Here is a 25953-nt window from a genome sequence, read left to right on the forward strand (position 1 = left end):
TCCCAGGAGATACTACATTGAACTCATCTAATGTTGGTGGTATTGATTGTTGAACTCCTCTGCCATGGCCTTAACAAAAAATGTACCCTTCACTCAAACCGAGATTATTGGTTAGACATGTTAAGCTTTTTCTACCATATTATAAGGTTGGGGAGATGAACCCTTCACTCAAACCAAAATCATTGGTTAGGCATGTTAAGCTTTTTCAATTCATACCATATTATAAGGTTGCAGAATCTTAGTCTGAAGACTTTGAGCTAGATGATGTTTATGTAGCTCTCGTTGATGATCCCATTTCTAGTAGTGGTGAATTAGTAATCAGTTTGATTAGTGATCATGTTGATCAGTTATTCGTAGTAGGCCAGTGGCCCAGTAGCTTGTAGCATTGTTTTTGGACTCTAGAGGCCATTTACTCATTGACTCGTTGATTATGTATTTTGTTGTTGATATTTATTGCACTTGGTACCATTTCGATATATTCACCCTTATATGGTATAGATGAGCAAACATTGCATATATGTAGCATTGTCTCTAATGGTTTGGAAACATGGTTTGAAATCTTAAAAAACAAAATCATTAGAAATTAATTATTTTATACCTTTTTTTTTCAAATCCTATTCATTGAATCCTGTTCAATCCTGTTCTGCTTCAAAACCCGATTCTGTTTTTTAAAACTATGCTCCCAAGTATGATGTACAAGTCTTATGAGGACTTGAGGTTTGCCAAAAGCTAGACTTAGTTTTTATTGTAAATAGCATGTATTATGTTGCCAATCTCAATAAAAAGACATTTGCAAATTAAAAATGCCTTGGACAGTGTAATTCTCCACCTTCTCTATATGATAATACAAAATCCATAAATAATTAATTCCCACAGGTTTATATTAGTAATCATGAATACATATGCACACAAACATCCACCAAATCTATCACATGTACATGTATCAGCCTTCAGCTAAGGTATAAAATATCAGACTCAAGAATGATTAACACCACTATAAACTTACGAAGGGAATGGATATGGCATATACTACTTACTCTTTGACCGTTCTACAAGTAGATCATTTTGGCACACAGCATTTTTGTGCTCTAGTTGTCTTACCCTGAAAAACCAGTAACATGATAAATATGCTTTTGTAATCAGTAAAAAGAATTAAAAATAAATTTTGATATGAAACATATATGGGAGAAAAGTTCACCTAATAAACTATAGTCTATAAAATAGCCTATCAAAAAAGCGAGGAACATACCTATTTAAAGCAAGCGTACCATTAACCTCATTAGCCTCTGCCCGTAAATAATTGTTCTCATTTCTAAGGTGATCCAACAATTCCTCAGAAGCTGCAAAACATAAATCAATTTCGGGACTCAATACATTTCTATACAATATTGAATATAAGCACCAAAATTAACATAAATCAATGTCTGAATACATATATAGTACAAGAATTGATATTACTCTTTAATTGTAGTATCCTTCAAGAAGGGTAAACTTAAACTAATCCAGTAATGAGCATTGCGCTTGGAGCCAACTTTTAGTGTGTGCAATAAAAACACAAGCTCTGGGCTTAAGTTCTTACGATTGCAACACAAAAATCTGTTAATGTATTGCATTTTTGAAAGGAAGTCATTATCTGGAATAACAAAACATGTAGAGAAGAACCTAATCCAAAACATTAGAGCTTCTAAGAGATCACAAAAGGGAAATGTCTCAATTTAAGAGAGGACTCTTGGAACCAATTCCCTTCTGGAAGAAGGAACAGATCTGGAAGTGCTGAAGGAAAGGCCTCGGGGAATAGGATGTGTTGGCCCCTCAAGGGAAAACCTAAACGAATCCAGTAATGAGCGTTGTACTTGGAGCCAATTTTTAGTGTCTGTGAAATAAAAACACAAGCTCTGGGCTTAAGTTCTAAGGACTGCAACACAAAAAGGACATTGCATTTTCGAAAGGAAGTTATTATCTGGAATAACAAAATATGAAGAGAGAATCTAATCCAAAAATTTAGGGCTTCTAAGAGATCACAAATGGGAAACATGCAAATTTGTGAGAGGACTCTTGGAACCAATTCCCTTCTGGAAGAAGGAACAGATCTGGAAGTGCTAAAGGAAAGGCTTCAGGGAATAGGATGAGTTGCCTCCTCGAAGGCAACCACTTAAAAACCACCCTCTCAAGGGTGCATTGATCTTTATTGGATGGGCTCTCCTGCTCATATCTGCCAATTCTTCCAGTTCTTTCGATATTTCCTTTATCAGATCATCCAGCCTTCCATCATCCATGAGATTTGTCAGATGCCTCTTACCATGGTATATCAGCTCCAATGCCTTATCAAATTATACCTCATATGATATGTGCTCTCACAGATGGTACTCCATGCTTCATCTTTATTTCAGTGGATATGCTTTGATTTCATGTGTGGGTTTCTTATGTAGAAGTGGTGTCACAGTTTCTAATCTTGTCGTGAAAGTAATAAACTTTAGGTATGATCTAAAAACACTTATTAATTGTAATAATTTTATTATTTTGTCTTGTGTATGATGCAGGGGCATAATTGTCATTAGATAATTGTGTCCTGATTTAGACCAAATCGTACTATTGGCAATTTAAGTGAATAGCATACAGATATCCTAACCATACTTAACATTTTCTATCATTTCCCTACACTACCATCCCGTTCATTTAAAAAAAAAAAATGTGTCTACTTATTTCTATCTTATCAAATATCATCCAATGAGGTCTAATCAAGCAAGTATGAAGAACAAATGTAAGCCAAAATTAAATAAAACCAAAAAAGGGTAGAGGTGAAGAGCATGTCATGTTAAAATGAAAAAATAATGAAGCCATATCATTAAAAGGGCCCAACCCCAAAGTCCTATGCTAAAAATGCATATCCAAAGCAAAGGACTAAGAAAAATCAAAGAAAAAATTGACAGGCGCAGTAAAATGGTGTCAAGGTGGTAAATTTAAGTAACAGTTCTCTCTCCGAGGCTTATAACTATCAAAAATGAAGATTCCTAGTTCAAAGGCTAGTTGGACCAGTAAAAGAACTTGTACATCATTAAAAATGATTTTGAGAGTAAAAAAATAAGATTTCCCTTCATTTTTCCAATAATTAATCACTTTTGTTACCTATCTCTAATCAAGTGACCTAAGAAACAATTTCTGTCCTAGGAATTGACACATGTACTATGAGTGAAGTTGTTTCGACTCCCACCATGGTACACTTAGGTTAAAATGTTGTTGGAGGAGAATCACTTAATATGTATTGATTAAAGACTTGTTTGGAGCTTGATGAATCATTATAGGTGGGTGCTTTCAACATTATTGGATTTAATACGAAGAAAGTAGAATTTTTTATCTCACTCAAAATCAAGCAAAATTAATAGTTTTTCAGGATTTCAAGAATCAAGATTGGGTGGATTGCGACATTTCCATTGGATTTTGTCACATACGAGGGTATGGTACTAGCATTTAATCAAGAGCACCAAGCCCTCTTTGTACCTTGATGTTAGTGGCATTGGCTGTCGAACTCCTCTATCATGACCCTCTCAAAAATGTACCCATCACTCAAACAAAATCTTCATTTGACATGCTACTTATTTTCTATCTTATTTTATTGCTTAGAGGGTCATATTGATGACGAACATCCCAATATAGGCAATGATTTTGATGATATGTAGGTATCTGTTGTAGCATGATTTTTATTTAATGCTAGAGACCATCTAGAACCTGTTTGTTGGTGTATTTTCGGTTCAGAGATGGATTGCACTTGACGCTATTTTGGTTATGTGCACCCTTACATGCTATATAAATGAGAGCTTTTGCTTATTTATGTATAAATGGTTTAGATTCATATGGATGCACATGAATATATATATATATATATATATATATATATATATATGTTTTTTCTTTAAAATTTCAATATTTTATGTGTTTTTGGTCGACCAGTTTTTTGGCCTGGTTTTTTTACCAGTTCCCAGTTCAGACGGTTCTCTAATTCAATCACCGGTTCGGTTTCAATAACATTGAAGCAAACAATAGTTTAGAATAAGGGAAACAACAAAAGGAAGCAGTTATTTCAAAAAAAAACAGAGAAGGGTTTGCAAATTCTAAGGCAGCAAAATGAACTTGTTAAAATCTAGCTACTAGAAGCTAACAGCAGTGGAAATCACCCTTTATGAATCAAGTTGCAAGGACAACTAAGGCACCCAAAGAAATAAGGTCTCCCAGAGATGATGGATTTTAAAAACTCAATTTCAATGGAACATCGAATGATAACAACAAAAGGGTCAGGTTCATATATGTGTTCAAGTTTACCACAGCCCAAGAGGAGAAAGAATCCACTTTTCTTGCATCAACTTGGAAGAATGCTTGAACAACATTATGGAGGATGAATGTTTGGATTCCAATATGAAAGCAACTATTAAGATGTAACTATAAAGAGTGATTGTTGAAAAGCACTCTAAAACCTAAATATATTAGTTTACCTCCAAATATCCCAATGTGAAAGTTCATTGGGCACTTCAAACTAGAACTGAAGAGTTGAGTTAGCTAATATAATTGTTCAAGAAAATTAGAATAAGTTCCGTTGGATTAACACGTTAACGGGTCACCTAATAAAGTTGTAGACAAGCTAGCAAATAGAAATGAGAGGCCCTAAGATATAGGATGGCATGGTCAAATGGAAGGACTATTCAATATGCTAGTGTGGGAAGAGTAACAAACATTGCTCAAAGAAGATAGAAAGAAAGTCCTTTCTGAAAATATAATTGGAAGAGAAAAAAGTAAATGAGGAAGCAAGACATGCAAAGCAATGTCAATGGGAACAGGGCAAATACCTATGTTCCACTAAGACTCCGGTGCAAGGAGACGCACAGGGGGGACATGTGGGAGTACCCTCAACTTTTAGAGAACTTTCAGGGGTGCGGGGGGCATTGTGGTATATAATTTTTAATTTTATATATATATATATATAAAATTCAAGTTCATATTCAATAATGAAAGCATAAATAGACTAATAGTAATACTTTGATCCACACATAAAATTTAAATTCATAATTGAATTAAATGACATACATTGATTCATCCTCATCATTCATTTCGATGCATACATCACTCATATGACATACTCATCATTCATCCATACCATGAGATTCAATAATAAAATTCAATAATGAAATATTCAAATACATTGATCCATATCATTCATCATTCTATAATCTACATTGATTTAAAAATTAAATTCATCATTCATCATTCTAGAAGAGCTTGATGACAGGCAAAAGAGCAGAGCTCGATGGCAAGAGAGTAGAGCTCGACGGCAGGAGAGCAGAGCTCAGTAGCGGTAGGAGAGCACAACTTGACGGCGGGAAAGAGAATGTGAAATTTTATCTATTGCAACAACAAGAAATTATTCTTCTGACTCCAAATTTAATTATGCAATTTATTTGCTACGGCAAACAATGAATAAAATCACAAGTGCAATTTTCACCATAAAAATACTGCGGAAGATAAAATTCTGAAAACTAAGAGATTCTAGCGCACACAAAAATTTCGACATAGTTATTTTTGGACAATTGTCCCCGAAAAAACCCAATGGGGAAAAACCGGTGCAACAGATGAGAGTATTATTATTATTCTTCAGCAACAATTCCGAGTACAAAAATTTAGATGCCCAACTAGCAATCTAATCCGAAGAAAATACGGGCAAAAATTATTGTGAGAATTTTCTCTCACTCCACAGTTAATTTCTGCCTCCGAAATTACCTCCCTAGCCTTTGTGCTAAGCCTCATGCGTCACCCTCTGGGCATAGCTTACACTGACCTTGTGAGAATTTTGGCCTTCCTTCGTTTTCCTGTTCCACCTGCTACTCACCCTCTGGCTCTATCTTCTCTGCTGAGTCACTGCTACTGGGAAAATTGAACTGCCAGGGCAACTGAGTATCTGCATTGGTGTATACTCCATCACCACATCGACCTCCTCTTATAATCCACCATTGGAGCACCAACAGCCAAGATTAAAACTTACTCAATGGCTAGGATCATCTCTGGGTCGATCTGTGTGAGTTTCTAGATGATTCCCACCTTATCTCAATTAATAATGATTAATAAATCATATTCCCTAAGTTTAGACTTAGGAAATATTTAAAATACGGTTAATAATCTAATTGAGACACTTCTAGGCGGAATTTCCATAAACGATTTATGGGGAGACCTTATGTATTCTAGCCTCTCCACCAAATTTCGTGGCTAGAACACATCTAATGCTACAAAAACTAACACTCCCTCTTAGCAAGGAATGTGTTCTATTATTGCACATCCTGCCACAACACCTTGTCTCTGCATCATATCCTATCACGCTGCTAATGTCTGGCTGTTGTTTCCCACCAACCACTGTGCAACTCTGATGTACGATGCATCTGTGCTACTGTTGACCCTGTTGTATTGTTGCCAACATTGCATTTGCACTGCAACTCCCTCTCATTTGTTGTTGCTGCAGCTGAGAATCATCCAAGGTAATCTGCCTCTACTACTGAAATGGGTTCTCCACCATACCCATTTGTTCTCTGAAATAGATGAACTTAGCTCTTCCTAGAGCTTTCGTGAGTATATCTGCAACCTGCACTTATGTGGGAACATACTGTAGTTGGATTGCTCCACGTTGTACACAATCTCTAATGAAATGGCATCGAATGTCTATGTGTTTCGACATGTCAAGAAACACTGGATTCTTAGAGAAATTTATCTCTTCGCACGTCGTTGTGCTAACTGCCATATACTCTGCTTCTGCAAAGCTCAAAGCCACTGACTTCTACTTCCTACTACACCAAAAAACCATCCCTAACCTAACACTGAAGTAGTACCTAGAGGTACTTTTCCTGTCCATTGAACTGCCTGCCCAATCTACATCTGTGAATCCACACAATTTGACATCATCTCCTCGGGTATATCTCAACCCATACTCGATAGTGCCAGCACATACCTCAGAATGTGCCTCGCTGCTGCCTAATGTACCCTCTTCGGCTCTACCATGAACTGACTAAGGATATTGATTGCGAAGCAAATATCTGGTCTCATATTGACTAGATATATAACAGATCCTTGTCATCCGATGCATTTGTCTTCTTCCAGTTGGTGATCATGGGCATAGACATGGGTCTACAATCCTGCATTCTAAACGTCTTCAAAATATTTGTAGCGTATCTTCCTTGCCCAAGGAAAATCTCCCCATCCTTTTGCCACACTTTCAATCCTAGGAAATAGTGCATCAAACCCAAATCATTCATGTCGAACTTTGTTGCCAAGTTCCTCTTGAAGTCCTCTATGAGCCCTGATAATCCTGTCAAAAAGAGATCATCCACATACAAAACTAGAATGAGTGGCTCACCCTCTACCATCAAATAGTAAAGGTTGGGATTTACGTCACTCTTGACAAATCCCATCTGCTGCAAGTAGTTGTCAATCCTACCATACCATGCCCTGGGAGCCTGCTTGAGTCCATATAGAGCTTTCTTCAATCTGCACACATGAGTGTGCCTCTCATGAGTCTCGAAGCCCTCTAGTTGTTCTATGTACACTTCTTCCTCTATCACCCCGTTCAAGAAGGTTGTCTTGACGTCCATCTGGTGAATCTGCCATCCCATCTGAGTTGTTAGGGATATAACTAACCAAATAGAAGTGTATCTGGCAACTGGGGCGAAGATCTCCTCATAATCTATCCCTTCTTTCTGTGCATACCCCTTTGCCACAAATCTAACCTTGTATTTTTCCACACTATTGTCTGCAACATATTTGATCTTGTAGATCCATCTAGAACCTACAACTGATTTGTCTTTCGGCCTTGACACTACCTTTCAAACATCATTCATCGTGATAGAGCTATACTCTTCTAGCATGGAATCTACCCATACTTGATGCTAAACGGCCTCCTGAAAGCTGGAAGGTTCTGCCACCTGAGCCACCAATGCTTGGTACCTGTCATGTTGTCTGCGTTGTCTTTTGCTCGTCCTAGGAGTTCCAATAAACTCCTTTGCATCTCTCAATGTCTGACGAACCTCTCTACTGGCTCAACCACTAGTCGTGGGAGGTTTAGCCAGCTCCTCATCTTGCCTTTATTGCTCAATCTGCTGAGAACTCCCTAAATTTCCTGCACCTGAGGAAATACTAGTACTCGTCACAGTACTTGATCCTTGTGACCAACCTCTTGCCTGTCCCACTGGTTTCCCCTATTGCTAGACCAAAGGAGCTTTTGTTCACTGATTCTGATCACCTGCAGGCATCTCACGAGATCTCTTGAAAGCTCGGTCCTCCATGAACTTCACGTCTCGCCTTACTACAATCTTCCTATTGCTAGGTATGTAGATCTTGTATACCTTTGAGGTTTCGCTATATCCAATGAAAAGCCCCTTCTCTGCAGTCTGACGTAGTTTGTTATGCTTCTCATCTAGCACATGGCAATAAGCAACACTGTCAAAAATTCTGAAGTGACTAACTTTTGGCTTCTTCCCTATGAAGACTCTTGGTGTTTTCTTCCTCAATGCTCTATAAGGAGACCTGTTCTAGATATATAATGTCGTGTTACATGCCTCTGCCCATAGAAATCTAGGTAATTCCTGGTTATATAACATAGTCTTTGCAGCTCCAACAATGGTTTTGTTTTTTCGCTCCGCTACACCATTCTGTTGTGGACTATATAGAGTTAACCATTCTCTATTGATGCCTCCCTTCGGACAAAAATTTATGAAGTCCTTATCAATATATTCTCCACCATTATCTGAGAGAAGCACCTTGATCTTTTTCCTTGTCGCATTCTCCACAAGAGCTTTTAACTCTCAGAAACAATCGAAGACCTTATCTTTGGGCTTCAAGAAGTAGATATAGGTTTTCCTGGAATGGTCATCAATGAAGGTGACGAAATATTCAGCACCACTGAGAACTCTAGTGGACATCAGGTCACAAATATCTGAATGTATGAGTCCTAACACGCCATCAACTCTGCTATCACTTCTTGGAAATGTTGCCTTAGCATACTTCCCAAGTACGCATTCTCTGCACACATCGTCGTGTTATGTGCCAAGTTCTGGGACCCCTGTTACTGTTTCTCTGAGCATCCTGAGTGCTCCATGGTGTAGATGTCCCATTCTCCTATGACATAACTCATTCATCTCCTTCCCACTACTACTGTCACTACCTATTAGTGCCATTGGAGGTACAATCTGTTACTTCGAACTCCAATTTGTCTTACCTTTTTCCAGCTTGGGTGTTTGACATACACTTTCTTCCCTACGAAGTGAATATCATACCCCTTACCCTATAACTGGGATACTGAAATCAAGTTCATACCCAATCCAAGCACATGCAATACATCTGTAGCGTTGGTGCTTGCTCTTGACTCCCTCTGAAAATCTATCGTACCTCTCCCTACTGGAGTACATTACAACCTGTTTCCCATAGTAATCCGGAAGTCCATCTGCTCCTTGTAGCTAGAGAAATACACTCTAACCCCTGTCATGTGAGTTGATGCTACACTATCTATATACCAAACACCCTGTGAAGTTGATCCTAACAAGCAAGCAAGTTTGTCCTCCAACCTGGAGGACAAATCTAAAGCCTCCTGAATGTCAGTTTTGTCCATGGTTGCTAAAGAATTTACAGTGTGCTATTCCTCTTTTACCTAACGTTGGCTTTGCTCTAGCAACTGCCGCAAAACCCTCTGCGTCCAGCTAGAGATCAGCCCAACGAAAAAACTTAGCTACTCCTTATGCCTTTGGAATTACTTGATCTGGGAAATCGAATTTTTCTGCCCTGAAAAATCGAGTTTTCTCAAGTAATTCGACCTCCTGGCAAAAGACTAAGTTGCCTTTGGAAATTTCGCCCTGTTGTTCATCACTTGCACAGTGAAATTCCTTATTTTCGCTTCTGAGCTCTCTGGCTGATCAACTTCGCTCTAATACCATGAGAAATTTTATCTATTGTAGCAACTGGAAATTATTTTTCTAACTGTAAATTTAATTACGCAGTTTATTTGCTACGACAAACAACGAATAAAACCACAACTGCAATTTTCACCATAAAAATACAGCAGAAAATAAAATACTGAACACTGAGAGATTCTAGCACACACACAAATTTCGACACAATTATTTTAGAACAATTGTCCCCAGAAAAACCCAACGCGGGAAAATCGATGCAGCAGATGAGGGTTTTATTATTATTCTTCAGCAGCAATTTTGAGTACAAAAATTTAGATAACCAACTACCAATCTAATCCAAGGAAAATACTGGCAAAAAATTATTGTGAGAATTTTCTCTCACCCCACAGTTAATTTTTGCCTCCGAAATTACCTCCCTAGCCTTTGCACTGAGCCTCCTGCGTCACCCTCTACGCGGATCTTAAGCTGACCTTGTGAGAATTTCGGCCTTCCTTCATTTGCCTCTTCTAGGGACTAGAAACCTTCCTCCTAGAATGCTACTACACTCCTCTTCCACCTGCTACTCACCCTTTGGCTCTATCTTCTCTGCTGAGTTACTGCTACTGAGAAAATCAAACTGCTTGGGCAATTGAGTATCTGCATTGGTGTATACTCTATCACCACATCAACCTCCTCTTATAATCACTGTTGGAGCACCAACAGCCAAGATTAAAACTTAATCAATGGCTAAGATCATCTTTGAATCTATCCGTATGAGTTTCTAGATTATTCTCACCTTATCTTAATTAATATTGATTAATAACCATATTCCTTAAGTTTAGACTTATAAAATATTTGAAATAAGGTTAATAATCTAATTGAGACACTTCTAGGCGAAATTTCCAGAAACAATTTTTGGGTTTTGGAGATCTTATGTATTCTAGCCTCTCCACCAAATTTCATGGCTAGAACACATCCGATGCTACAAAAACTAACGGAGAATTTGGGAAATGAATAGGTAAGTTAACCTAGGTAAGTTTTTTTTTTTTTTTTTTTTAGTTTTCTTTTATTTTTTATTTATTTTTTTAAGTTTTGTTTTATTTAAAAAAAATTAAGTTTTTTAATACGCGAATTTTCAATTTTTTATTATATTAAGTGTTAATAGAAAAAGATGAGGGGGGTGCCTAGAAGCACCCCTTTTGGGGAGTTGTGTCCCCCACACTGGGGAAATGCACCCCCCTGCGTCTCCCCAGAACTCCCCAAAAGGGGTGCATGGGGAAACGCACCCCTAGACATCCCCCTGTCCTGAGTGTGAGGGGTGTGTGAACCCAACCCTGGGGGAAGTGTCCCCGTGTAACACTGGAAAATACTTCAAAAGTTCTTTGTGGGTAATTGTAGGGGAATATGGACGGATAGATAAACTGCAAAAGGAATAGGAGCATTTGAGGGATGGTGAATTTCATGAATAATAGCTATAGGAACAGTCTAATAAATAAATCAAGTGATAGTCCCAAGTTATAGGATGACATGATCAAATGGATGAAGTAAGGCACAAAAATTAATGCCAACAAGGAGAGGATAAATACTGAAGAATAAAAAAAATTGTGCGAAATATGGAGGGTTAGATAAAATGCAAATGGAGGAGGAGCATAATTTCATGAATAATAGTTACAGGAACAATCCATAAATAAGTCAAGTAAAGTGAATGCCAATAAAGACGCAATGAAGCAAAAGTGATGACCAATCTAGCATGACTCAGCGAGTGGACCGAGTATGGCAGAGTCTACTACAAAACGAGTAACTCGACCATACTCGGCCCAGAGACTCACCACTCACCAATACTCGTCAAACTCAGTGAAGCTCACGGGCACTCGGCAAACTCGTGGACACTCAACTGATACTCAGCCTTGTCCCCAAAATCGATTTTTCCTTCACACGTTTTTCTATCTTATTTTAATGTTTAGAGGGTCATATTGATGACGAGCAGTGGGCCTGTGTATTTTTATAAGTTAGTGAAATTTTTGAGAGCTTGATTTTGTAACAACCAAAGGAGTTTTGGGTGGCATTTTGGAGGTCATTTTTTGGTAGCAAAGAGATCAATTTTGTAATAGGCCTTTGGAGGCATTTTGGCTTTTGCAATTGCGATTTTGGGGAGAATAATAAAGAGGTCGCTCTCTTGGAAGCAGGACCCGGAAACGTAGTCCATATTGGACGAACTCTGTTATCAATTGGTTTTGTGTTTGTTTTCTTCTTTTCTCTATCTAAAACATTTTGTTTTTAATTGCAACTTCATTTAAAATATTTTATGCTTTATTTAAGTTAATTGTTGGTTTAAGTTTTATCATTCACGCTTGAACATTTTACAAGCCAAGTCACTTTAAAAGATCCTAGATCAAGTTCAGATCAGGACAAGTGCCCATCGCCACCTCAACATGAGTCCCTACTCTTTAAAGTTTAAGCCCAACTTCCTCTTGAATGGCTATGGGAGGATTCCTTATATAAGATGACTTCACCCAACAAAAGGTTAACCAATGCCTTGTATGGGGTCTTTGTTGAAAAGAGGAGTTAATTATTTCATTTTTTACTGATCTAAAAATGTAAACTATGCAGAAAATAAACACAAATCACCAATATGATTCACTCAAAATACAAGACAAAAATGTACATAACCCAAGTGGGTTAATATATTTACCAAATCCATAAAAAATTCTTGATATAAACCTTTGGTAGGAGGGGTTACTGGTTAATTCTTTGTTGTCCTGTGATTGCAAATCTGAAAATTTCAAGAAAAACACAAAAAACAGCAACAAAAACCTCTTCTAAGGGCCACCCAACAGTAAGTAATACTCTAGATTAGTGATCTTGGAGCAGAGAAGCTAGGACAGCAATCTAATATTACTTTAATTGCTTGCTAAGCCTCCGACCTGGAACAAAATTGAGTTTTTAGCAAGTTGACACTCTGTTATAGGAGTTTTGGGATCAAATCCCACCAGGTAAAAAACCCAGAAAATTATTTCAGCCAACAAATAAGACTTTAACTTGTCGGAATATGTTTATTCTAGCCCCAAATTAATTATATTAACTATAAAAACAAACAAAACTGGGAACTAATTGCAACGGTTATATGATAGAAACTTGAAGAAGCCCTTCTATCTTGAATTTCTACAAAATCTGAATAGGTATGGTTGTAGCTTACTACAGATCCGCAAAAATTAACTCAATATACCTGTAAAGAATGTGTGTTTGAAACTCAACATAAAGGTATATTCACCGGTTGGACTAGATTTAATTTTAGGCTAAAAAAAAACAAGGATTACTAGCTAAACTTGTGATAAAACTTTGAAACTACAAGCTACTAAATATTTACTTAAAACAAAAAATTGAAAGATTTTGGTTTTTTAAATAAGAGTGGTTGTTGAGAATGGCTTACCTTGGCCAGAATTTTACCTTTTAAATGTCGGGTTGTGAATCACATATACCCTTAAGTCAGTGACGCACTTTGGACGATGAGGTGGGTTTGGAATCAAGAAGATTGTATCGCCCCCACCTATGTTTAAAATCTTCCACAATGTTCCAGAGCCAACTAGGAGTAGCCTCTAGCGAGACATCTCTGATCTTCAGGTCACCTATGTGGAAAGAGATATCTTCACCCAATTGAAGCCACCCCATATAAGGGTTGGTCCAACCTCCAATTCCAACTCGCTCCAACCTACAAAAAGAGAATTGCAAAACATTGGTGACTTGTCTATTCTCTCCACATGGCTATGTAACCCTTCAATGGATTGTCCCTCTAACTTTTGTGTAATCCTTACTAATTGGGTATTATCTTATTAAAACCATTTACAACATAAACCAAGCAAGGATAAAATAGAAAGAGCCAACCCACACAATCTATTGTAGATATTGCAAAATAAAAACTCTCTTATGGCATAAATGTTGAATTTCCCCAATCTTGGGTCTAGGATAGAATCTTAAAATCTTTGACGCTACCAAACCAAGAATCTCAACGATACTACTTTGCACAGCAGAATATAAGCAACAGTAAATCGTTGCCACAACAACTTCCGAGGAATGAGCGAAGAGGCAAACGGAGCGGAGCGGGAGCAGAAGAAAATTTTCGTTACTGGTCTCTAGGGTTTTCACTGCGCGGGGGCGAGGAGGTTGCCCTAGCCGCCTCTACCCCCGGTTTCGCTTCTGCTCTGGCAGGGACCGGATGGGTTTCTTGCTGCGGCAAACGATGTTGTTTTGGACGCACGCTGGCCTATCCACTGTCGTTTTTGAAGCGTTGAGGGAACAGGGGTGTGGAGGTGACTATCTCTGCTTTGTTTCGTGCCACTACAACATGGCTAGGTTTGCTAGGGTTTCTGAAGGCTGCTGAGGAAGTATGGGGCAGTTGTTTTTACCTCTGGTTTGTCTGTTTCAGGAGGAGAGTTCTGAGGGGGCAGGGTAGGAGTGGCTACCCTCGTTGCTCTCTTCCTCATTTCGTGCCTCTCTTTCTTGTCCAGGTCACCAAACCTAGAGCTTTCTGTTCTTGATTTCTCTCCTCAGGAGTTTATTTTCCGCTTGTGGTGGTTCAGTGTCGGGTCTGAGCTGAACGGTTGTTCGGACGCTTCTTTCTTGGTGCTGCACCTCTGCTCTCTTTGCTGTTTTTTTATAATGGGTATGGGTTACCCTCTACAGGTCTGTTTCGAGGCTCAATATTGGCCTTTTGGGGTTTTTTGGGCCCCTGTTTTTTCTGCAGGTTTGTTGGGGTTTACATACCCATTTTGTTTTTTCTGCCCTGTCCGAGGGCTTTTTTGGAATACTTCATTTGGAGTATTGTTTTGTAAGTGGCTCTGCCCACATTTCTTCATATGCTTTTAAGCATCTACAACATGTAACTTTCTGAAATCAATGAAAATTATGATATTTCTCCCCGGGGGAAAAAAATAAACAGCAGTAAATCACACATGCACACAATATAGACAACTTTTTATATTTTTCAACCCAACTTCGATATATTAAACAACATATAATACAACAATTTAGGGCTCCCGTACCAGGGATAATGGCCCTCATACATCCACTAGTACAAGGTACAAAACTAGGGCTTGGTGTCAGTACATCAACGACCAATCTGCCCTCAACAAGATACTCTGACCATCTGGCTGTCGCATGCTCTCAGCTCGTCTCAGTCGTGCCCTGTATCTGCCCAGTCCTTCGGCTCTCGATCTCCAGCGCCTGGCTCTATCAATGCTCTAAGTCCATCTAGCCACTAAATCTCGGCTATCAATCTGCTCACTAGTTGATCGTTCGTCCATCAACAAATCGAGACCCCTGTCGAATTGTTCACAGCTCCACTTGTGAACAATTCTCAACTACCCAATGTTGCTCCTCAACTACTCAGGGACTTCAACCCACTATGGTCTTCCTGTGTTGCACCGATGAAGACCAACATAGGGCACAGAGGGCTTCCACCTATCACTGCAAGATGTCCATCTCTCACAATGAACACGGGCTAGGAGGACTGCCCATCATCTGTTGTAGAATTCCTTATCCACACACAAGTCTCGAGCTCCACAACTGCTCCTCTAGTTCGTCAACCCTTGAGCTCAACAACTGCCACTCTAGCAACCACTTTTGTCCATCAAAGTGTTGCACACCAAGTTCCAATTTGGACACCATCACGTTGTCTTCCAGCAAACCATAAGTGCCCAATCCACGTTCATACTTGGTCCATTCTCACGCTACCTTCCAACAGTCCACGAGTGACCAAGTCCACGTTGTAGCATCTACACCTAGCTAGGGCATCCTCACACCTAGGAGACCCTTCTATTGATTGCCAACATATTTCTGCCCTTTGCTTTGCAATAGAGGAGCTATTGCACAAATCTAGGCTTCAATCAACATGTCCTCACCTAGGACATCCATCCACCATGAGATCTGCTCCTAGTTGGGGTATTCAACACTCCATGTTAACCCAACACGTGGCACCCACAGGTTGCCTATAATTTTGTCCAATCACTGTGGAAACTGCCCACTAGTTAGGGCTTCTAACCAACACGTTATCCCTTCCTTCTCGACTTCCACAGGCTGCCTATAATCGATCCAAAACAGGTCACAAACTATGACCCAACACACAACTCCAGCTCACTGTTTGAGGTCCTCTTGACTGCTGCAATCCTAGGTCTGGTTAGGGCACAATACACAATCCTAACAACCCTCATAAAAACCATGCAACAATCCTTCTCTTGTCCCTTCTTCAAGCTTGTTGCTTAAGCTGCATGTCCCATTATTCCAGCACCTAAGAACAAGCCTTACGGCCCTCTGTCTTGCCTAGAACAGGCCTGCCATAGCTCCAGGGCTTGCGGCTTACCCTAGACAGGGATCTCCACCCTCAAACAACCCAGAAGTCACCCTTGGAGTTGTGGTTGCCTTTGTATGAGGCTCTCCTTCTATCCGCTGGTTGGTAAGACTTCTTCCAACCCACTGTACTGCCTTACGTCCCTTACATCAAGCAGAGACTAGGCTTCGGCCTTCCCCAAGACTGTTATACAGGTTTGCAGACTTGTTTCATGAGATTTTCCCATACAAAAGTCTTCCAAAACAACCCCAATACAACCTTATCTCACCCGGACCTCCTGCAAGGTAAACACGCATCCAAAACAGTCATGAAGAGGCTCAAAACAAGGCCTTCTCCTCCTTCGCTTGGCTGCTCCTACCTGCGGTCCAACAAAGATATAAACCTCCTCAATCGAGCTCCTTTTCAGTTCTTCAAGTCATGCATTGCACTCAAAGGATGATCAAAAGAGCTCCACAACACCTCCTATATATACACATAAAGGAGGGCTTCTTCCAACGTCACAATAGGGCTTGAACAACTGTCATAAGCCTAAATAACCTTAGGCTGACCTTGACACCTCATGTGCAAAACCCAATCATAACTTCAAAAATTCATATCTCCATTTCTACAACTCGAAATTGAATGATTCTCGTTGCGTTAGAATCGTCTCGCTGAGAGCTATCATCCTCATCCATCACATGTCGAAATGTGCTTATGGTTTTGGCCCAAATCCCGATGGGTGCAAAACCCCAAGCTTGGGTTTCAATCCCACAAGCCTACTTGTGGCACTTTTCCCTCCAATCCCCAAACACTAGGGCTTGGAGTACCTCCCAAGCTACACCAAAATCAACAATAAATTGATTTCACAATTCAACAATCACTTGAAAGAGACAAGATGGTGATCCAAAATGTCAAGTTCAACCTCTCTTTCAAAAATAATATTTTACTTGTCATCCATATGTTGGAGACTAAGTAAATTACAACAAAACATACTTTTAATACAATGATTTATCTCAACTAAGGGAGTTTGATTTAGCTCAAATGACCCTTGGAAGTCCAACGTTCCACTTGGAAGTCGGAAATAGGAGTTAAAAATATGCTCAACGTTCCACTTGGATGACCCAATGGCTATAGCTTGTTTGGCTCAACTTGTTTGCTTAGAGTGATTTTGATCCATGAAGAACTTGATTTAGTGCTTGGAGACTTCGGTTAGGTTGATTGGATGGAGGCTCGACTTTCCAATGACTATGTTTTTTGTCCTTTTGAGACCAACATCCACCTTGACCTTTAAACACCTAGTTCTGACCGCTAACATTCCATTTTTGTTGAATTTAATGGCTAGTAGATGGTACAACTAGGCCACCATAGAGAGATCTTCAATGCCCTCGAGTCCATGATAGACTTCTCAATCTCAACCCTCCATGCAGCGATGGTGTCAATATGGTCCAATGAGATGGCTTCTAGATCAGGGGTTTTCAAAAGTTACCACACCCATAATTGGAGATTGTAGTAGACATAGACCATGTCATTGAGGCGCTTGGACTCCAACCTATATTAGGGCCATAGATTGTAAATTAGTACTTAGAAAATTTAAATATTAAAAATAATAAATTCTAATTTAGAATGAATTCAAAAATTTAATTCGAAATTTTTTAACCTGTTGCACCTTTTGGCGTGTATTTTGTCAAATACACTCCAATTGCACTTGCATCGAGAAGCTTTGCATGGTTGGTTGAGCACTCGACTGGCAAACTTTTGGAGATGGGGTACTCTACCACCATAGCTTGTCCACCAAGCATCTACAAGTTAAAAGAAATAAGATAAACTTAAGAAAAAACATTGAAATTTTAAACTTGAAGCAAATTATGAAGAGATAATGAATTATGAAATTTTAAACAAACTGAAGCTTACCTGGACTTTTGGTCTTCCTATCCTTAATAGCCATGCTAAAACCAAATGTGCATCCTGCCATCCTATATATCTCCATTTCTTTAGAAATAACTTGACGTTCTTGCTCAAATGTCACCATCCTCTCAACACAAGTGAGGAATCCATCCATCACCTCGGCATCAAATCTGAAACCACTGGAGCAAGAAAATGCAAGGTTGAGGTAGATCCCTACAGCATGAATGGGGTGATGGAGGGTATTGTTTCATAGCTCATCAATCACTCTCCATAGCAACTGTTGTTTCTTAAACCCCTCATCCCCTTATTTTCATAATAGACACAAATGGCTTCTTTGTCCTTATCCATGTCCTCACAAAAGTAGCCCATTGCAGGCTTGTCTCCATCAACCAACTAAGAACCCTTACCAAAGGTTCCAAAATGGCACACACCTCCTCCACTCTTGCCCAAAAGCTCTCAAGATATGAAACTAGTTTGCATATGCCCTCACCGTCCGGGTTGCAACTAACAGATAAAGCACACCACTCTTGTGAAAGAAACATGGTCTTCACATCCCACATATAATTCAATAGAGATTGAAGAGATCCGAACTAGTGGCAAATCGTGTAATGGCAAGACGCACCAAATCTTTGTTGTTGGTGAATCTTCTCATCAATTTAAGCACAAATGCATGATTATATCTAAATTTTGTTATGCCCTTGGATGATTCAACAATATCCCTCACAAAAGGAATCTTCCTTATATCCTCCAGCATCAAGTTTGTAGGAATTTACAGGGTAAGTTCCTCAGATAGAACACCAAAGGACACTGCTCACAAACAGATCACAGATCAATACACCAATATTCTTGACGTGCTTAAAACCCTCAAATAGGGAAACAGTCCACGGCCTGAGCCAACGCAGCCACTTCAAGCAATTTATTAATGTAAAATAAAGAAAATTTACATAAGATTCTCTCATGAACGGTCACCTTACAAATGACCCTCCATGCTCTTTAAATAGAGATCATGGACCAATCGGGTGTTAAGCCACGGATCAAGTGTCAATGATACCGAGGAGCGAATGAACCGTCGTATCACTTCATGTCTAGAACATATCGTGACTATCGGATTGCAAGTTACAAAAGTACATAGTAAAGAAACACACTTTACCTAACTCTATACTAGACCAAGTTATACTTAACTATTTCCTATGTGTCGGAATATCCTAACATCCCCCCTTAAGAACAACTTGGGATAGGATTGAAGGATGTACAAATATGACACAACAGGAGAAGGAAGGAGGCATTAGACCCTATCCCCCCTTAGTGACAACTTCCTCAACTCCAACCATAAATCGAAGTTTAGTAAACTTCGCCTCTGTGAGAACCTTTGTAAAGATGCCTACAACTTGATCATCAGTTGAACAATATTGCACTTCAAGAACATGGTCATGAATGAGCTTTCTAATGAAGTGCATGTGTAGTTCAATGTGTTTGTTGCGCTGTAGTTGGACTGGATCTTTGCATAGTTGAATGGCACTTTGATTACCACACCAAAGTGTAGTCAGATGCTGCTGCTGAAAGCCAAACTCTGACAGGATCTATGGCGCCACAATACTCAGCTTCTGCTGAAGAAAGAGAAATGGCACTTTGTTTCTTGCAAGCCCATGTAATAGGTCCAGAACCAAGAGTGAAGACATAACCTTTAGTAGACTTCCGATCATCAAGGTCACCAGCCCAATCAGAATCAGTGAAACCAACCAGTAGAGGAGATGTTTCTGCATTGTAATGAATCCCAAACTGAATTGTACCTCGAACATAACGAAGTATTCTTTTAGTTGCTTTCCAATGACTTTCATGTGGGTTTTGCATAAACCGATCAATAACGCCAACAGCAAAGGAAAGGTCAAGACGAGTATAGGTCAGATACAAAAGTTTTCCTACAAGATGATGATATAAGGTAGCATCAACTTCAGGGGAAGTACAAGTGACTGAAAGTTTGGCTCCAGACTGAAAGGGAGAAGGGGTTGGCTTACAATATTCCATGTGAAAATGGCGTAGAAGATCACAAGCATACTTGGACTGGGAAAGGGAAATACCTTCCTTGGTTTGCAAGACTTGAATACCAAGAAAACAATGCAAATGTCCTAAGTCTGTCATTTCAAACTTCTTTTTAAGGTTGGACTTCACATGGTTTATAAGGTTGGGATCACTACCAGTAAAGATAAGATCATCAACATAAAGGACAAGAATGATAAGATACTTACCCACTTTCATGGTGTAGACAGTGTTGTCAGAATGACACCTAGAAAAGCCAGTATCTAAAAGAAAGCTATCAATTTTGGCATACCAACCTCGAGGGGCTTGCTTGAGACCATAAAGGGATTTCTTAAGCCGACATACAAGGCTGGAGTCTGTTTGAATAAAGCCAGGAGTTTGTTCCATATAGATTTCTTCATGCAAGTCCCCATGCAAGAAGGCGGATTTAACATCCATCTCATGAAATTCCCATTTGAAAGAGGCAGCAAGGGAAAGAACAAGGCAGATAAAGTTCATTTTAGCAATAGGGGAGAAGGTTTCAGTATAGACAATGCCTTCAACTTGTGAAAAACCCTTAGCAAAAAGACGAGCTTTATGTTTATCAACTTTTCCATCTGGTCTAAACTTGGTTCTGTAAACCCATTTGCATCTAACAAGTCTTCGTCCCTTTGGAAGAGGAACAAGATCCCAGGTATCATTTGCCAATAATGAACGATATTCTTCATAGTTGCATCCCAATCTGGATCGCCTGAAGCTTCTGCAAAGGTGTCAGGATCACAATTCGCTAAAGCTTGAGCCAGTAAAGAAGAGGCATCGAACTGAGAACGTGTACATCGATGATCTGTAGGATCATTTGCAAGAGCACCTGTTGCATCCCGAGTAGAAAGGACCCATTTTGGACGCTGAGGAGCTGAAGGAGGATCCTGAGAAGGTCGGGGAGGATTGTCATCCCCGTTGTCATCATCTAAAGAATAAATATTTTCAGAAGTAGAAGGGATAGAGAGAGGTGGCACATCTGCCAAACTAGGCTCGTAGGCCGATATATTTTCAGCAAACTTTACATCTATTCTAATGATAACATTTTTGGCCTTAGGTGAAAAATGTCTATATCCTTTGACATCTCCAGAATATCCAACAAAATACATTTTTCACTCTTAGGTTCTAAGGCTTTGCGTTTCTCATCGGGAATATGGGCCCATGCTTCACTTCCAAAAACACGAAAATGACTTACAACTGGTTTTATTGAGCTCCATACTTCTTCTAGAATGATAATCTTTAAAACCTTAGTAGGAGTGCGATTTACTATGTAATTTGCACAGTTAATTGCTTCTACCCAAAAATTAAGACCAAGTCCTTTAGATTGAAGCATACAATTAGCCATTTCCCTTAAGGTGTGATTCTTCCTTTCAGCTACACCATTTTGTTGTGGAGTATATGGAACAGTATGTTGCATTTGAATTCCATGCTCAATGCAAAAGTTGATGAATTTGTTGTTAACATATTCTACGCCATTACCAGATTTTAGCTTAAGAATTTGATGTCCAGATCATATTTCAACAAAGGCCTTAAAGGCCAAAAACATGTTAAATACTTCACTTTTGAGTTTAATAAGTATACCCAAGTGCATCTGGAGAAATCATCAATGAAAGTTAAGAAATACTTGTAGCCAGAGAATGAAACAACTGGAAGTGGACCACATAAATCACCATGCACAAGCTGTAAAGGGGCTGAGGCGTGCCAAGAGGCACGTTTTTCAAAACTATCTCGATGATGTTTTCCGAGTACACATCCGAAACAAACACCATCTCTGGAAGATACCATAGGAAGACATGTCACCATATTTTCTTTACATAGATTTTGAAGGGAGCGATAGTTTAAGTGACCAAATCGCTCATGCCAAAGTTTGCTCACTTCATCATTATGAGCAACAAATACCGAGGGAAGAGTTGATGACCCAAAGTTCTTAAACTTATACAACCTTGTAGAATCATCAGCTATGCCAATAGCTAAAATCTGTTTAGGATCTCCTACGTCTTTAATTACAACATCGTGAGGTGTAAATTCAATGGTTTTGCTTTCACCTGAATGAGTTATCTGATATACAGATAGAAGGTTGCAGGATAAGGTTGGAACACATAATACATCATTAAATTGACCATTGTCTAGATGAACAGTTCCAATCCCTACAACACTAAGAGATCTATCATCACCAACATATATATTTTTGGTGTTACAATCATTTCAAGAAGAAAACATGGTTTTGTTTTTGGCCATGTGATAAGAAGCTCCAAAATCAATGAGCCACTCATGAGAATGAGAAGAAGAAGATACATTTAGTGCATAACCAAGCCAAGATGCTTGACAACCACATGCAGAAAGTGTTATTCCTGAAGATGAAGTTGAAGTTGAAGAGTGCTCCAAATGGATGTTATGCTTCTTCATTGTTGCTTCCAAGGCTTCCATCTTCTTAAAGCATTTGGATTCGAAGTGGCCATCTCAATTACAAAAGTGGCAATGTCTATCAGTCTTCTTCCCTTTGTTTTTATTTTCCTTATCATTTTGTTGAATTGATTTTTCATTTTGAGACTGAAATTGCTTAGGACCCTTGTTTGGTTTAGGACCATTCTTTATAGGATACTGCTTCTTAGGATTCTTTGAATTTGGTTGTTGCTGGGTGGCTAAGTCTTTCTTAGAAGAGTTTTCGAGATTAAGAAGACCAAGATGTAAGAGTTTTTCTTGTTCTCTTATTAAAGAATCACAAAAGACATCAAAAGAGGACTTGTAGTCTTGTCCTTGAGAAATAAAGGCTTCTCTAGTAGAATGGAAGGTGGAAACAAACACAGAATAGGTTGGTCCCAACTTAGTAAGAATGGAATAGACAAGGCTACCATCTTCTTTCTTAACCTTAACACCTTCTAAGAGAAGTCTAAGGGTCTTGAACTTGGACAAAAAATCTACAATGGAAGAAAAATTATTGGGGTCCAACGTAAGCAACTCATTTTTGAGTTGATGGGCTCTAATTTCAATTTTAATTCCAAAAACTTTATTGAGTTGTTTCATTGCTTCATTAGGGATATCAAGTTCTGCGATATGGAATCTAAGGTCTGGAGAAATAGACATCCCTATCAACCCCCCCCCCCCCCAAACTTAATCTAAGTAGCTCAATTTAAAAGAAAAAAATCATGCGACCCACTTTTATAAATAAGTGAAAGCCAGTTTTATAATGGTACTTTATGAGCTACTCACTAAATTATAACTTAAATAAAAAATAAAGAGACTTTAGAATTATAAGTGACTCACTTTTTATAATGGGTGATAACACTTTTACATAAAGTAACTTTAAAACACAAGTTACATGTGTTTTTTGAAAAAGTAACTCAACAAAAAGAAAAACTTGAACCCAAGACCTCTATTCTCATAAAGTAACTTTGGACCAAGTGAGCTAGTTTAAAAGGTTAGTAATTTTTGGAAAAGAGGAAGGGGGTTTTTTCGAGTCACTGAATCTTTGAGGTGCGCGCTTGTAGGAAAAAACATTTTTTTCCTACAAAACAAAAAGCCACACAACCCAACACGGACATGCAAAAAAAACAAACCTTGTGGCTTGAGTTAGCTTTCGCCAGAAACTAAATATTTTCCTCAATGTTTTTGATTTTCCGAGATCAGACTAAGGCGCGGCAAAAAAGAGCATATGCATGAGGAAAATCCTTCCTTTCTATTTCTGATTTGCCCAGATCGCACAAAGTCACGGGGCAAAGAGCATACGCAAAAATGAAAGGTATAGATCCAATAATAAAAAATAGAGAGATATATAAACCGAAATAGAGAGATAAATAACTAAAACTGCAAAAAAACACTGTATATCTCCACATCTTAAAAATGGTGTACCTAAGGCCACCGGAAACCTTTTTGCGTGAAACAAAAGGGGTTTCTCACTGGAACAGATGCTCCTAACACAATAGAGCAGTCCTCTCGACCCGAAAGCGGTCAAAAACAATAGATCTAGGAAACGACAGTCGGATGCAGTTATATCGGCTTCGGATTCGGATCACCAACGGATGCGGCCCTCAAATAGCTTTGATACCATGTAGGATTTACAAGGTAGTTCCTTAGCTAGAACACCAAAGGACATCGCTCACAAATAGATCACAGATCAATACACCAGTAGTCTTGACGTGGTTAAAACCTTCAAAGAGGGAAACAGTCCACGGCTTGAGCCAACGCGGCCACTTCAAGAAATTTATTGTAAAATAAAGAAAATTTACATAAGTTTCTCTCATGAACAGTCACCTTACAAATGACCATCCATGCTCTTTAAATAGAGATCATGGACCAATCAGGTGTTAAGCCACGAATCAAGTGTCGATAATACCAAGGAGAGAATGAACATATTGTCTAGAACATATCGTGACCGTCAGATTGTAAGTTACAAATGTACATAGTAAAGAAACACACTTTACCTAACTCTCCACTGGACCAAGTTATACTTAACTATTTCCTATGTGTCGGAATATCCTAACAAAGTCAATACAATGTGTGGCACAAGGTGTCCAAAACTAGTTAGAATACCTCTCCATAAGCAACCCGCCAGCAACAACATAATTTGCAGTGTTGTCCATTATGACTTGGACAACATTTTATGGACCTACTCTTAAATGAAGGTGTCGAACAACTCACATAATAAATGTGCATCAGATATTGTCCCCTTGGGACAACTAACCAAGAAGTTAGAAGTGTCCTACTCTTCTTATCACTCCAACCATCTGACATCATAGTGCATCAAGTGTGTTCTAATGATGCCCTAAACTCCTCCAATCTAGCAGCACAATCAACCTTTTCATTTTGAAGAAGAGGCCCTCTCAACTCCGCAAAGGTAGGGGCTTTGTAACCCAAGCCAATAACAATAGCATAAAATAGAGCTTGGAATAACATATTGGTCTTAGCAATGTTGAAAGGAACATCACTCCATAGAAGACACTTACTGACCAGCTTGTTTGCATCCTCCTTTTCCCTTTTTTTAAGTGTCGATTTGATCCCAGGTTGTGCACCAGGCATGGTTCTTGGAACAAAAAAAAATGAGATAGTTGAAGAGTTGGGCCATGTGGATGTGGAAGGTGATATTGAAGAAGCACTCTCACTTCCCACCACTCCTCCCCCTACAATTTGACTTTATATCGCTGCCTTATTGTCTTTGGCATCATTTTTATCATGTTGTGATTTAATGGCCTTCTGTATGATTTATGGAGTTGGATCTGGGAAAAATTCTATATTTTGTCCCAGAATTTGCCCCAAATAGAATTTATATCAGTTGACACCCCCTAACATATGCTTGCCACACAACTTGCAAGTCAAATATTGTTTATGCCCCCCCCCCCCCGAGTACAACATCTGGTTCACCATATTCCCACAAAGGGTCCAACTACCTCAACATTTTGTTTGAACTTGAATTTGAACCTAGGGCACAAGAAAGAATTGAAAAAAATAAAAACTACCCCACATAAGAATCAAGATATATATTAAAATATTAAAAACATCAAATTATGAATTTCAAATTTCAAATGCCTATTCTAATTCTCACTCACTGAAGTTAACAGTGAACACACTCAAATTCGTTAAACAAGAGCTTGAAAGTTAGAATTTTTGAAACATGTAAACAATATACAATAAAGAATAATAATTATAGTTTATAAGGACCATGCTTCCAGTAGCCCAGCGCTAGTAACAAGTGACAACAAATGAAGTCTGGAAATGGAACTGGTAGATGGATTTAAACACTTCGCAGATTTGCGGTTGCGGGTT

The 25953-nt window shown here is 38.9% G+C and overlaps 1 protein-coding gene across 9 annotated transcripts in view; it reads right to left on the bottom strand.

The window, feature by feature from the left end:
• Positions 1 to 25953, bottom strand: part of LOC149222320 (uncharacterized) — a 190808-nt gene that overhangs the window by 120718 nt on the left and 44137 nt on the right. For all 9 annotated transcript variants that reach the window (XM_089385371.1, XM_089385370.1, XM_089385364.1 and 6 more), the window contains 2 exons: positions 1250 to 1340; positions 1038 to 1102 (listed from right to left, as the gene is read on the bottom strand). In XM_089385371.1, the coding sequence (XP_089241497.1) occupies positions 1038 to 1102; positions 1250 to 1340 (156 nt within the window). The remainder of the gene's footprint in view (positions 1 to 1037; positions 1103 to 1249; positions 1341 to 25953) is intronic.

This window comes from Pinus tabuliformis, chromosome Q (genome assembly GCF_031772625.1).
Source record: "Pinus tabuliformis cultivar Carrire ecotype Pingquan chromosome Q, CPIR1, whole genome shotgun sequence".
NCBI lineage: Eukaryota > Viridiplantae > Streptophyta > Pinopsida > Pinales > Pinaceae > Pinus > Pinus tabuliformis.